Source organism: Montipora foliosa, chromosome 10 (genome assembly GCF_036669935.1).
Source record: "Montipora foliosa isolate CH-2021 chromosome 10, ASM3666993v2, whole genome shotgun sequence".
Taxonomy (NCBI): Eukaryota; Metazoa; Cnidaria; class Anthozoa; order Scleractinia; family Acroporidae; genus Montipora; species Montipora foliosa.
Window position 1 is genome coordinate 10,227,811 of NC_090878.1, and position 10,000 is coordinate 10,237,810.

The window sequence follows — 10,000 nt, forward strand, 5'->3', positions numbered from 1 at the left end:
GCGGCTGGAAGAAAACAATAAAAAATCAAAATGGCGGCTCCATGGTGTGAAAAGGGGCCGCACTGAACCGGGTCGAGTTGGAGTTTACAAATGGTACAGTTGAAACCGGGAAAGGGGAATACGTCTGAGGATTTCCATCTTTTTCGGAAACTTTGTGGTGGAATGAGCTGTACCATTTTAATTTTGGAATTTTCGGTGTTTGTTGACAAACAGTAAACACTCCTGGGACCCGTTTCTCGAAAGTTCCGAAAACGTTTCGGACCCGAAAAGCCATTTGTGAAATTGCCAATTGTTTTCAAGGCAACAAAACGAAAAACAACTGTGAAGTTTGACGAATTAAATCCTCTCCTTTCTTGAGATACAAAGAGAATTTTGACACCTGAAAACGGTCCGTAAAGTTTCGGGACTTTCGAGAAACGAGCCCCAGGTGACGATGTTAATGAAACGTTCTTGCGTTTAGTTGTACAAGTACACAAGATGAAAGCAATTCCCAAGACGTTTCCTGGGGTGAAAACCATTCTTCGTAGAAAGTCTACATCTGCATTTGGACGGGGCCAGAGATTTTTGAAATTATTTTTTTTTCAACAGGATCGAAACATGATTCTTGGACAAAACGGATTCTTCGTGACTCCATCGGACTCAGTAGCTGTGATAGCCGACAACGCCAAATGCATCCCGTACTTCGTGAAAACCGGTTTAAAAGGCGTAGCGCGCAGCATGCCGACTAGTGCTGCTATTGACAGAGTTGGAAAGGAAATGGGGGTCGAGTGCTTTGAAACTCCAACAGGTAAACTTCAGTTATCAACCGTTATTGGACCCCAGTTAGTAAAACGGGGCTTTTTACATAAATAGCAGCCATGTTTGAATAATGAAGGAATTGATAACTCCTAGAAAAGTTCCAAACAAAATATGTAGCAAAGAGGTGAAGATAGCAACAGGTGAACTTCAGTTATCAACCGTTATTGGACCCTAGTTAGTAAAACGGGGCTTTTTGCATAAATAGCAGCCATGTTTGAATAATGAAGGAACTGATAACTTCTAGAAAAGTTCCAAACAAAATATGTAGCAAAGAGGTGAAGATAGCAACAGGTGAACTTCAGTTATCAACCGTTATTGGACCCTAGTTAGTAAAACGGGGCTTTTTGCATAAATAGCAGCCATGTTTGAATAATGAAGGAACTGATAACTTCTAGAAAAGTTCCAAACAAAATATGTAGCAAAGAGGTGAAGATAGCAACAGGTGAACTTCAGTTATCAACCGTTATTGGACCCCAGTTAGTAAAACAGGGCTTTTTGCATAAATGGCAGCCATGTTTGAATAATGAAGGAATTGATAACTTCCAGAAAAGTTCCCAACAAAATATGTAGCAAAGAGTTGAAGGTATACATTTAAGGACGGTGCATGCCTACTCATTGTTATTGCTCACATGTTTTGCGCATATCGAGATATTTGGGTTTTCTATGAGTGGTCCTTACTGGTACAGATATTTTTGCGCGGCTTAAAACTATGCGGAGAAAGCAAAACTTAGCAAGTGCTGTTTGTATCCAAAAAGAAAACTGGGGTTACCCGTGTATTTTTTTAGAGATAATTTTAATTAAAAGCTTCTCTTAATTTGGGAAAGAATGCCATACAATGCTTTGTATTTTAAAGCTTTTGACAATTATTGTTGATTAATTATCTTTGAAAAATGCTTGGTTACCCCCAATTTTCTTTTCTGATTTCAATAACACTTGTTAAGATCTTCTCCTCTCGCTTGTTCATAAACCGCGCAAAAATACATTCGAATTAGCGGGGGCCGTCCTTAATTTTGACAAAATGAAGTTCTCCTTGTTTCTTTTGTACACATGGCCCTAGATTTCTTATCAGTTCCAAACAAACCGAAAAAGTTCCCTTTCTGCCTAGAGAATTTGTTCACGTAACTGGTGCGTGTGATTAATCGCTTTTTCAGGCTGGAAATTCTTTGGAAACTTAATGGATGCACAGCGCATTTCGCTCTGTGGTGAGGAGAGCTTTGGCACAGGCTCTGATCACATCCGTGAGAAAGACGGTGTCTGGGCATTTCTTGGTACGTATGGTAAACACGAAACCAATTCGAAACCTGGACTAAAGTCAGGTTTTGAGCTCACGGGAAAGACAACCCCATACAGAACTCTTCCAAACCTCTTCCAAACCCATCTTTGCATGTAAACTGCTGGCCACGGCAATCAGAGATCCTTATAAACCCCAGTCTAAAATGGCGTTTGCGGATTCAACGACAACTTTGCATTAGCCTACACTTAGGTCCCGGTACTTCTAAACGGAAAGCTCTTCAAAGAAACCAACGGATTACGAGACTGGCTTGGGTGGTACCCCAGTCCTTTAACCTTCTAACAAGCTCTCTCTTGGTAGGCTATTTAAGGTTACTCGAGGGCATCCGATTCAATTTGTTCTTGAATAGCATACCGTCAACGACTGAGGAACTGATCCTTTGACCGCTGACCATTCAGCAAAAATTCCAGTTCCGAATTTCGGAAATTGCATTTGCCCAGTGGAACGATATTTCGGTTGCACGAAGCTAACCCATGCCACCGCGCGTTCGTGAAAATTTCGCGCCAATCAGGGAGATTCACGTGATCTTGTCGTGACCATGAGACCAAAGGTAACAACAAATCGCTTCAGTGCACGTGGACAGTGACATTTTGGACCGACCGTTCAAAATGGACCCCCTTTCAAAGGTGTTCTCAGGTATTCTGGTTGGACTGAACGAAAACGGACCTTTCCATTTGATTCCAACCGAAATTTCCCGGAAATTTCGCCCTTTCACTTCGCGCCAAACCGAACTTCTCCGATTTTACCCCGAGTGAAGCGCGCGCTCGCGGGGCTACAAGATACTGAACTTTTGATGGCGCGCGGAAGTCAGCATAAAATCGAAGGAAACATCTTAGAGTAATTCAAGAAAGCGCCTGCTTGCTTGGAGAACATTTTTTTAGCTACACGGGGAAGGAATACTACCAGGTAAAAATGAACTTCTTTTTCTTTTGGCAGTCTTACTGTATTTGATGTTTTCAGGTATTGCTTTAGCTGGGAAAATAGGAATTGGTATGCAAATTCAGTCATTCTTGCGGGAATGTCTTCTTTGATCTCGTCAATGGATCGACCAAGCCCGGCTTAAGCAAGACGTAAATTTGATTACTTCACCGTTGAAAAACACACATACTTGTTTTGTTCGCAGCGTGGATGTCCATCATAGCAAGCCGACAGATGTCGGTACAGGATATATTGAAAGACTTCTGGAAAAAATACGGCAGAGGGTTTTTTGTAAGGTAGGACATAGATAGAGTTTAGCCTGTGTCACAAACTGGACATTGGGTGCCAGAGAACAGATTTAGTCTTGCCATATTTACGGGTACCTCCACTTCGACTGAATCTCCAGCAACGCAAATTTCACCCGTTTAGTTTCCTGTGCTTTTGTTTCTAACTGTATAACCTAAAAGTGTGCTAATTAACCTGCAAAGCAGGCGTTTTTTGGGAGGCGTACGCTTGTTCGTAATGGGCCGCCATTTTCGTAATGCGCCGCCATTTTGAAAGCACTCAGCTGGTAGAGGACTGACCTCCTCTCACCGAGTGCAATTTTCTTGACTCGCCTCATGGCTTCTGTTAGTCTCGCTATCCAATTGCAAGATGTCTGCCGATAATTCTTACCAAAACAGCAATATACCTGCTTTGCAGGCTATGTGCTAAAGTGTGATCTAGAATGTTCTTTACTTTGATAACCTTTGCACTATTCTTCAACATTAATGCAAAAAAATTGAAGTCTTTTGGACAATATATACGCCTCAATTACCCTTAACGGTTACTATCATGAAAACTTTTCCGAATACCTCATAAGTTCCATCGTCTTAAGTCGTATGAAAATGGCGAATAAGTTATGCAAAAATAGATTCAAAAAATTAACATGACGTGAAAGTAAGAGGCAGACTCGGATATAACTTAACACGGCCGTGCAAATACGGTGGTCCTTGCAGATGAATGTGCGTGCCAAGGAACGGAGTATTCGCAGTCAAAAATGTACTTGAATTCCATCCTTAAGTTTCCTACTGCTTGATGTTTCGCGAGTGACCTCGGCGGAATTAAATTAAGTTCAGAACTTGATTCAGCTAGGATGTGACGGTCTTAGTCAGAACCATACTTTGATCTTTTTTCTGCGTAGGTGCGATTACGAAAACGTCGAACCGGAAGGAGCCAATAAAATGATGGACCTACTGCGCATGGCAGCTGAGGATGTGTCCTTAGTGAATAAGACCTTTACTGGGGGGAGTGGTGACAGTCAGAGGTCCTACCAAGTCAGATCAATGGATGACTTTTCTTACACTGATCCTATTGACGGGAGTGTTTCAAAGAAACAGGTGCGAAAGTCACAGACAACTATTCTATTATGATATTCTCTTATTCTTGGCCTATTTCGCTCTTTTTAGTGCTTGCTCGATAACTGCGGTTAACAGGAGAGCTGTTTGGGCGCACAGCACATTTCAGCTCGAAGATTGATACAGCCTTATCTCTTGAATATATATCATCATCATCATTATCATTATTTTAATAATAATAATAATAATAATAATATTATTATTATTATTATTATTATTATTATTATTATTATTGTTGTTGATTTTGCGTGTAGTGTGAAAGGGTTTAATTCGAACACTCTTTTGTTGTAGGGTGTTCGTATAATCTTTACTGATGGATCTCGGCTTATTTTTCGGCTCAGTGGAACTGGAAGTGCTGGGGCCACAATCAGAATTTACGTGGAAAGTTACGAGCCAGATGAAGCAAAGCATATGTTGGATGCTCAGGTATGTGCAGTCTATAACCGACATTTTTTTGTTTCTCAAATGGTTGAGTCACGATCATGATCAGTACTGCTTAATAGGCCATTTCCGAGTTCATGTCTGCCTCCTCCTCAAAGCGAGTCTAAGTGCATGCAAAGTTTTTGTGATGGCAATTAGTTCTACTTTACATATGAATGAAAACTAATTTTCATAACAAAAACTTCGCACTTAGACTCGCTTTGAAGAGGAGGCAGACATGAACTCGGAAATGGCCTATTGTTTTCACTGATTTCAATGATCCACAAGTTAGGACGAAAAGGTAACCATAAATATTGGGCTTATGAACTTTGATCACAGAAGAATGATGGAAGTCATGGATGGAAAGAAAGTTGTCATGGGTGAAAAGAAAGTCATGATACCTATTCGCCACCGTATGTTATCCTGTGTCCGCACACTACACGCCTAGACAAGCTCGGCTATTTGCGTGTAGTGTGTGCATCTAAACCTATTTGTGGATTTATAGAAACTATATACAAAACAGTAAAAGCAAACAATAACAAACAGTAAAACGGTTAATAAATCTCAGTCTTATGATTTTTTCCCAAATCTCATGATTTTAAGATCACCTACAGACTCAAAAGTTAGAACCACCTTGTATAGCATAATAAATACCACGGGAAGCTGCTGCCTCAGTAGCTTTGGTTTGTGCAGCTTTTTCCTCTACTCCACGTAAGATTAGGTTTATTCCTTTAACTTAGTTACCTTGCCTTTTTTCGCCGTTCGCCTATACCATCGAGTAAATCAGCCGCAAGTTTAAATGCTGTGGCGAAAAAGGTTGTGCCCTCTTTCACGCCCCTCTGACGTCATGTTAATATTCTCTTTGCAGGTTGTGTTAAAACCGTTACTTGACATTGGCCTGACCATCTCTCAATTGCAACAACTTACTGGTCGCGATGCTCCTACCGTCATCACATAACAGAAACCAGGGCCAGTAATTTCTGGAGGTGAATTCGATCCACAAAATACAGTGCATTAGGCTTCTAAAAGTTTGCAATTTGAGGAGACTTAAGTGGCAATGCATTAAGGAGGGTTTTATGCGTCAGCTTGTTCGTGAATTTGTGATTACACGTAGTGTTAATGGCGATTTTATTTTACTAGTTTATTTATTTGTTTTATTATAAATTACTGTTTACTGATACCGTCAATACCACCTTGCAGTTTTAGAATTAGACATACAATTAAGTACAGTAAACATAATTCCTGTATTATCAACTTTACAAAACTGGTAAATAAAAAATTGAGAATGGCAAAGAAAATGTTCTTAAACTTCAGACGTTAGCAGCATCGAAAAAATCATTATTTCCATTTATACATTTAGTTTGAGTGAAAGTCTGCTGTCAAAGTCTCCTTAGTCATATTAGCCGTTTTATACTACCGACGCATAATTCATCTGGGACGAACTTGGGCAAAAAAACAAGTTCTGCGTCTGTTAATTCGTTTAGTGTCTAGTACAAACACGGGCAGAAGACGCATTATGCGACTCTGGTATAAAAACGGCCAATTCTCTAAAATTTAAGTGAAGCTCTGGTCCTTGCAGTTGTGAACGCAATTTTAGCAATTGTTTAGACAAGCCTGAAAAATTTAGGACTTGAACGGGGCTTGAACCCATGATCTCGCGATGCCGGTGCGACGCTCTATAACCAACTGTGTTATGAAGCCACTGATTTTGGGAGTTGGTCCAGCTTTTTGTCCTTTTACTGGGACAAACAATGAAATGTACACATAATAGGATGATTGATTGTCTGTACACTTCACGCTTTTTTTTTTTTTTTAGTATGACGTTAATTCTATATGGCACCTCGGAGGGTACGAAAATAGTGAAATTGAAATTGCCAAAATTTTGCAGTCTGTACGCATAAAATTATTTTCGTCTTAATTAATGGTGCTTAATTTCGTTAACACATGGTCTTTATCTGGGTTAATCGCCGAAGGCCGTTTTTTTCTATAAGATTATTAACGACCTCCCCCTTGGTGATCGCATTACCCCTCATTTTTGTCCAACCGGGTCATCAAAAAATTTCCTGACAATTTTTAATTCTATACTTGCCACTTCTGTCTTTTACGACCACCTCCGTGGCTATTAAACCTTCAAATTTTGATTGCTTTCTGACGTATCCGAGCAACAGAATTACTGCACTTGAAATGCTGCAGCACTTTCAAAAACCCAAGTCCTTTAGAATAAACATTACAAAGTTCTGCCCAACAGTGATTGGACACCATTTTTAGATTGATGCCCCCTTGCCATCAGAAGTAAGCCAACTAGGCGTTTATTTAAACAAGCTGTTTATCGTCATTGTTTTGTTCGGTATTCAGTAAACCTTTCGTTCTTGTCTTATACTGTTATTTAAGTCTAATTTGTATTGTGCTTTTCCTTCTGTAGGGGACAAGGAATCACCTTGTTCCGTTCTACCTGCCGTTAACATACGCCATCGATACAGCTCTATATATTGTCTTGTCAACACTTTTCTTGCTGTTCTATCCAGCACTTTCACTTCTTCCTTCATCCATCTTCGGTGCAATGCCTGCTCCTTACCTCAATCAGTACTGCCTTTTAACTTGTATTGTGTTTTGTGTGTAATATTCAAATATGAGTATTTATCTGTATACTCTCGTTGACTTTACACTGATGTAATAAGGGAATCAAATTAGTGTTCTATATTTTGCATGCCCTATCGATTCTCTGCTTTTTCTTCGATTTTCTCTATTTGAGTAGATTCCTATGTAAATAAATGTTTTAAAAGAAGTGGGCCAAAATCAAAATCGATCAATAATCTCGTAATGAGAAACGGCTTTGACGCAAAGATATTTGTCACTTGTCTTTGCAAATGAATCAACGTTCGAAGACTCTTGACACTTATTATCTGCAGAAATAAATTTTGCATATGCGGAATTTATAAAAGTGGAACATTATTGATTATATTTACTGAGAAATGTTTTATTGGGTTAGAATGACACGAAATTAATAAGTGATGATTGATAATGTCGTGTGACTAGAGAAATCCCGTGGTAAATAAAAGAGCGTGTTTTTGGTTAAAAAAAAATTCAGTGTAAAGAAAAGAAATCTCATTTCGTAAACTTGTCGGGCGCGTCTGTCGATTATGTCTTTAAAAAATGTGATAACTCCGATGTTCCTTGCACCTCTGTCTTCGTATTCGGGATCCGAATCGGGATCGAATCGTCGCGAGCCGTATAACTGTATTGACTAAGAGTGGTCAAGGTTCATTAAAAGAAAAACCTTATCTAGAATGGCTTTTGTATATGTTTTGTACACCCTTCCTAAAGTTCCTACTAAGTAGAGTATAAATTATCGGATTTGCTGACGAATTAAGTATTACAAAAACAATTATTGTGTACAATATATTTGCGTACATTTTTTTGGTAGTGAATGCCGGCCAAAATACAACGACCAGTCGAAGAACGCTCAAAGGAAACATTGTGATCGCAAAGACGAGGACCACGGGTGTCAGAATTCTCTGCGCCCGTTTATTTTTTTGAAGGCGAGCAGATTTGACGATGCATAGATAGGCAATTCTGTTTGGTTTGTTGGTTTCGCTGTTCATTGCTTTGACCAACGTGCTGGTTTGTTTCAAAGCGCGAGATATGACGAAGTACGCGAAGGCAATTATGCTTAGAGGCATCACGTACGAGAAAAAAGTCAGAAGAGCAATGTAAGCCCTTCCTATGAGGTTGTGATTCCAAGAAGGCCAAACAGGACCACACCATGCAGCACCATTGGGAACCTCACGATATTCAACAACGAAATACACTGGAAGGCAGAAGATCACGAAGGATATCACCCAAACACAAGCCACATTTGACCTCGCTCTTTGGAACTCCTTGGCCTTGCTCAGAGCGCCGTGTGACTTCACAACATTGTAGTAACGTCTAAAGGCGATGGATACGATACACCAGACGGATGCACCGTAGAATATTTCAGGAAGGGGGTACAAATAGCGACAAGTAAATTCTCCTAACGGCCAGCGATAGGGAGCTTTTTCTCTGATAGCAACCATTGGGTATGTAGAGAGTAGCATTCCAAGATCCGCAATGGCCAAGTTCAGTAAGCAAACGTCACTGGGTTGTTTCCTTTTTCCTTGACTTAATATGACTGCAAAGACTAAAAGGTTGCCAACCACTCCAACGAACGCAATTGGAACCTCTAAAGTTAGCTTTAAGATATTCTCAAGATTCATATGCGATGTTTGGACGATCTCCAGCGATTCAAGTTTTACGGAGGTGTTATTACTGTACGAGTTTAACTCTTCTGCGAAGTTGTATTGATATTCAGACGCCATTTTTCCAAACTTCTGAGCGTCAAAGCCCGGAAACGCTACTGAAAAGCTTAGTCATAGGTAAGCTCAAATGAGAGACGTGGGAAAGTCGTGGCCCTTTTCGCACCAGGGAGGGTTTTCACTCAGTTGTGTTCCCATCAAGAAAGTGTTTTACCACAATTGCTTGTAATCTCGTAATCTGATTGGCTAATTTGCCGTTGTCGATAAGAGTCTGGACAACGCTGTACGCGTCATGCTCGCGTCAATTTGTCACGCAATGCAATATCCAATCAGGAACGCCCATTTTGGGAAATAAACCAATCATATTGCGAGAAAGATATAGGCAACGCTTGCTCTTTCTTTGTGTCATGTTTTTGTTGTGGACTCACTCGGCTGCGCCTCGTGAGTCCACAACATTTTGACCACGGTGATGACGAATATCGTTGTCGATAAGAGTTCAGACAACGCTGAACCAATTTCGATTTGTTAAATCGACGTTGCAACCCATCGTCTTTTTTATCATCTGGAAAAATGATGAGAAAATCATTGGAACTACGTAAAAGCGTTAATTAATTTTAACCTTAGTTTGTGTATGGAATATCGGAAAAAGGATGACAAAATGATGGACGCGAAGTTTCAAAATGGCTGTCTTTAAACCAGAAACACGTCAGCACGTTGCATGCTACGTGAGTAGCATCCAAAAGGCAAGCTAATAATTATAGAGCTGAAAAAGTTGAGTAACATGTCGTTGTGTTCGTGTATTTTTCACTTTGAATCGAAGATTTCTCTGGCAGTCTGATTATCCACTGAAGACACGTGTTTCGGTTGTTTTCATTATTGTTGTTATAATAACTCGTGCCATT

The 10,000-nt window shown here is 40.0% G+C and overlaps 2 protein-coding genes across 2 annotated transcripts in view; one reads left to right on the top strand and one right to left on the bottom strand.

Annotated features, from left to right (window-relative positions):
* Window positions 1-6,134, top strand: part of LOC137973122 (phosphoglucomutase-1-like) — a 14,850-nt gene extending 8,716 nt beyond the window's left edge. Inside the window, exons 7-12 of the mRNA XM_068819864.1 lie at window positions 589-787; window positions 1,950-2,066; window positions 3,213-3,303; window positions 4,191-4,386; window positions 4,696-4,830; window positions 5,693-6,134. Coding sequence (XP_068675965.1) covers window positions 589-787; window positions 1,950-2,066; window positions 3,213-3,303; window positions 4,191-4,386; window positions 4,696-4,830; window positions 5,693-5,782 — 828 coding nt within the window. The 3' untranslated portion in view covers window positions 5,783-6,134. The remainder of the gene's footprint in view (window positions 1-588; window positions 788-1,949; window positions 2,067-3,212; window positions 3,304-4,190; window positions 4,387-4,695; window positions 4,831-5,692) is intronic.
* A 986-nt stretch (window positions 6,135-7,120) lies between these two features.
* Window positions 7,121-9,309, bottom strand: LOC137973124 (galanin receptor type 1-like). The gene has a single exon (XM_068819866.1). The coding sequence runs from the start codon at window positions 9,159-9,161 to the stop codon at window positions 8,103-8,105; it is 1,059 nt and encodes a 352-aa protein (XP_068675967.1). The 5' UTR covers window positions 9,162-9,309; the 3' UTR covers window positions 7,121-8,102.
* Between the last annotated feature and the right edge of the window lie 691 nt (window positions 9,310-10,000).

Coding starts and splice junctions, on each gene's coding strand:
- LOC137973124 (XM_068819866.1), bottom strand. CDS start 9,161: ATGGCGTCTGAATATCAATACAACTTCGCAGAAGAGTTAAACTCGTAC.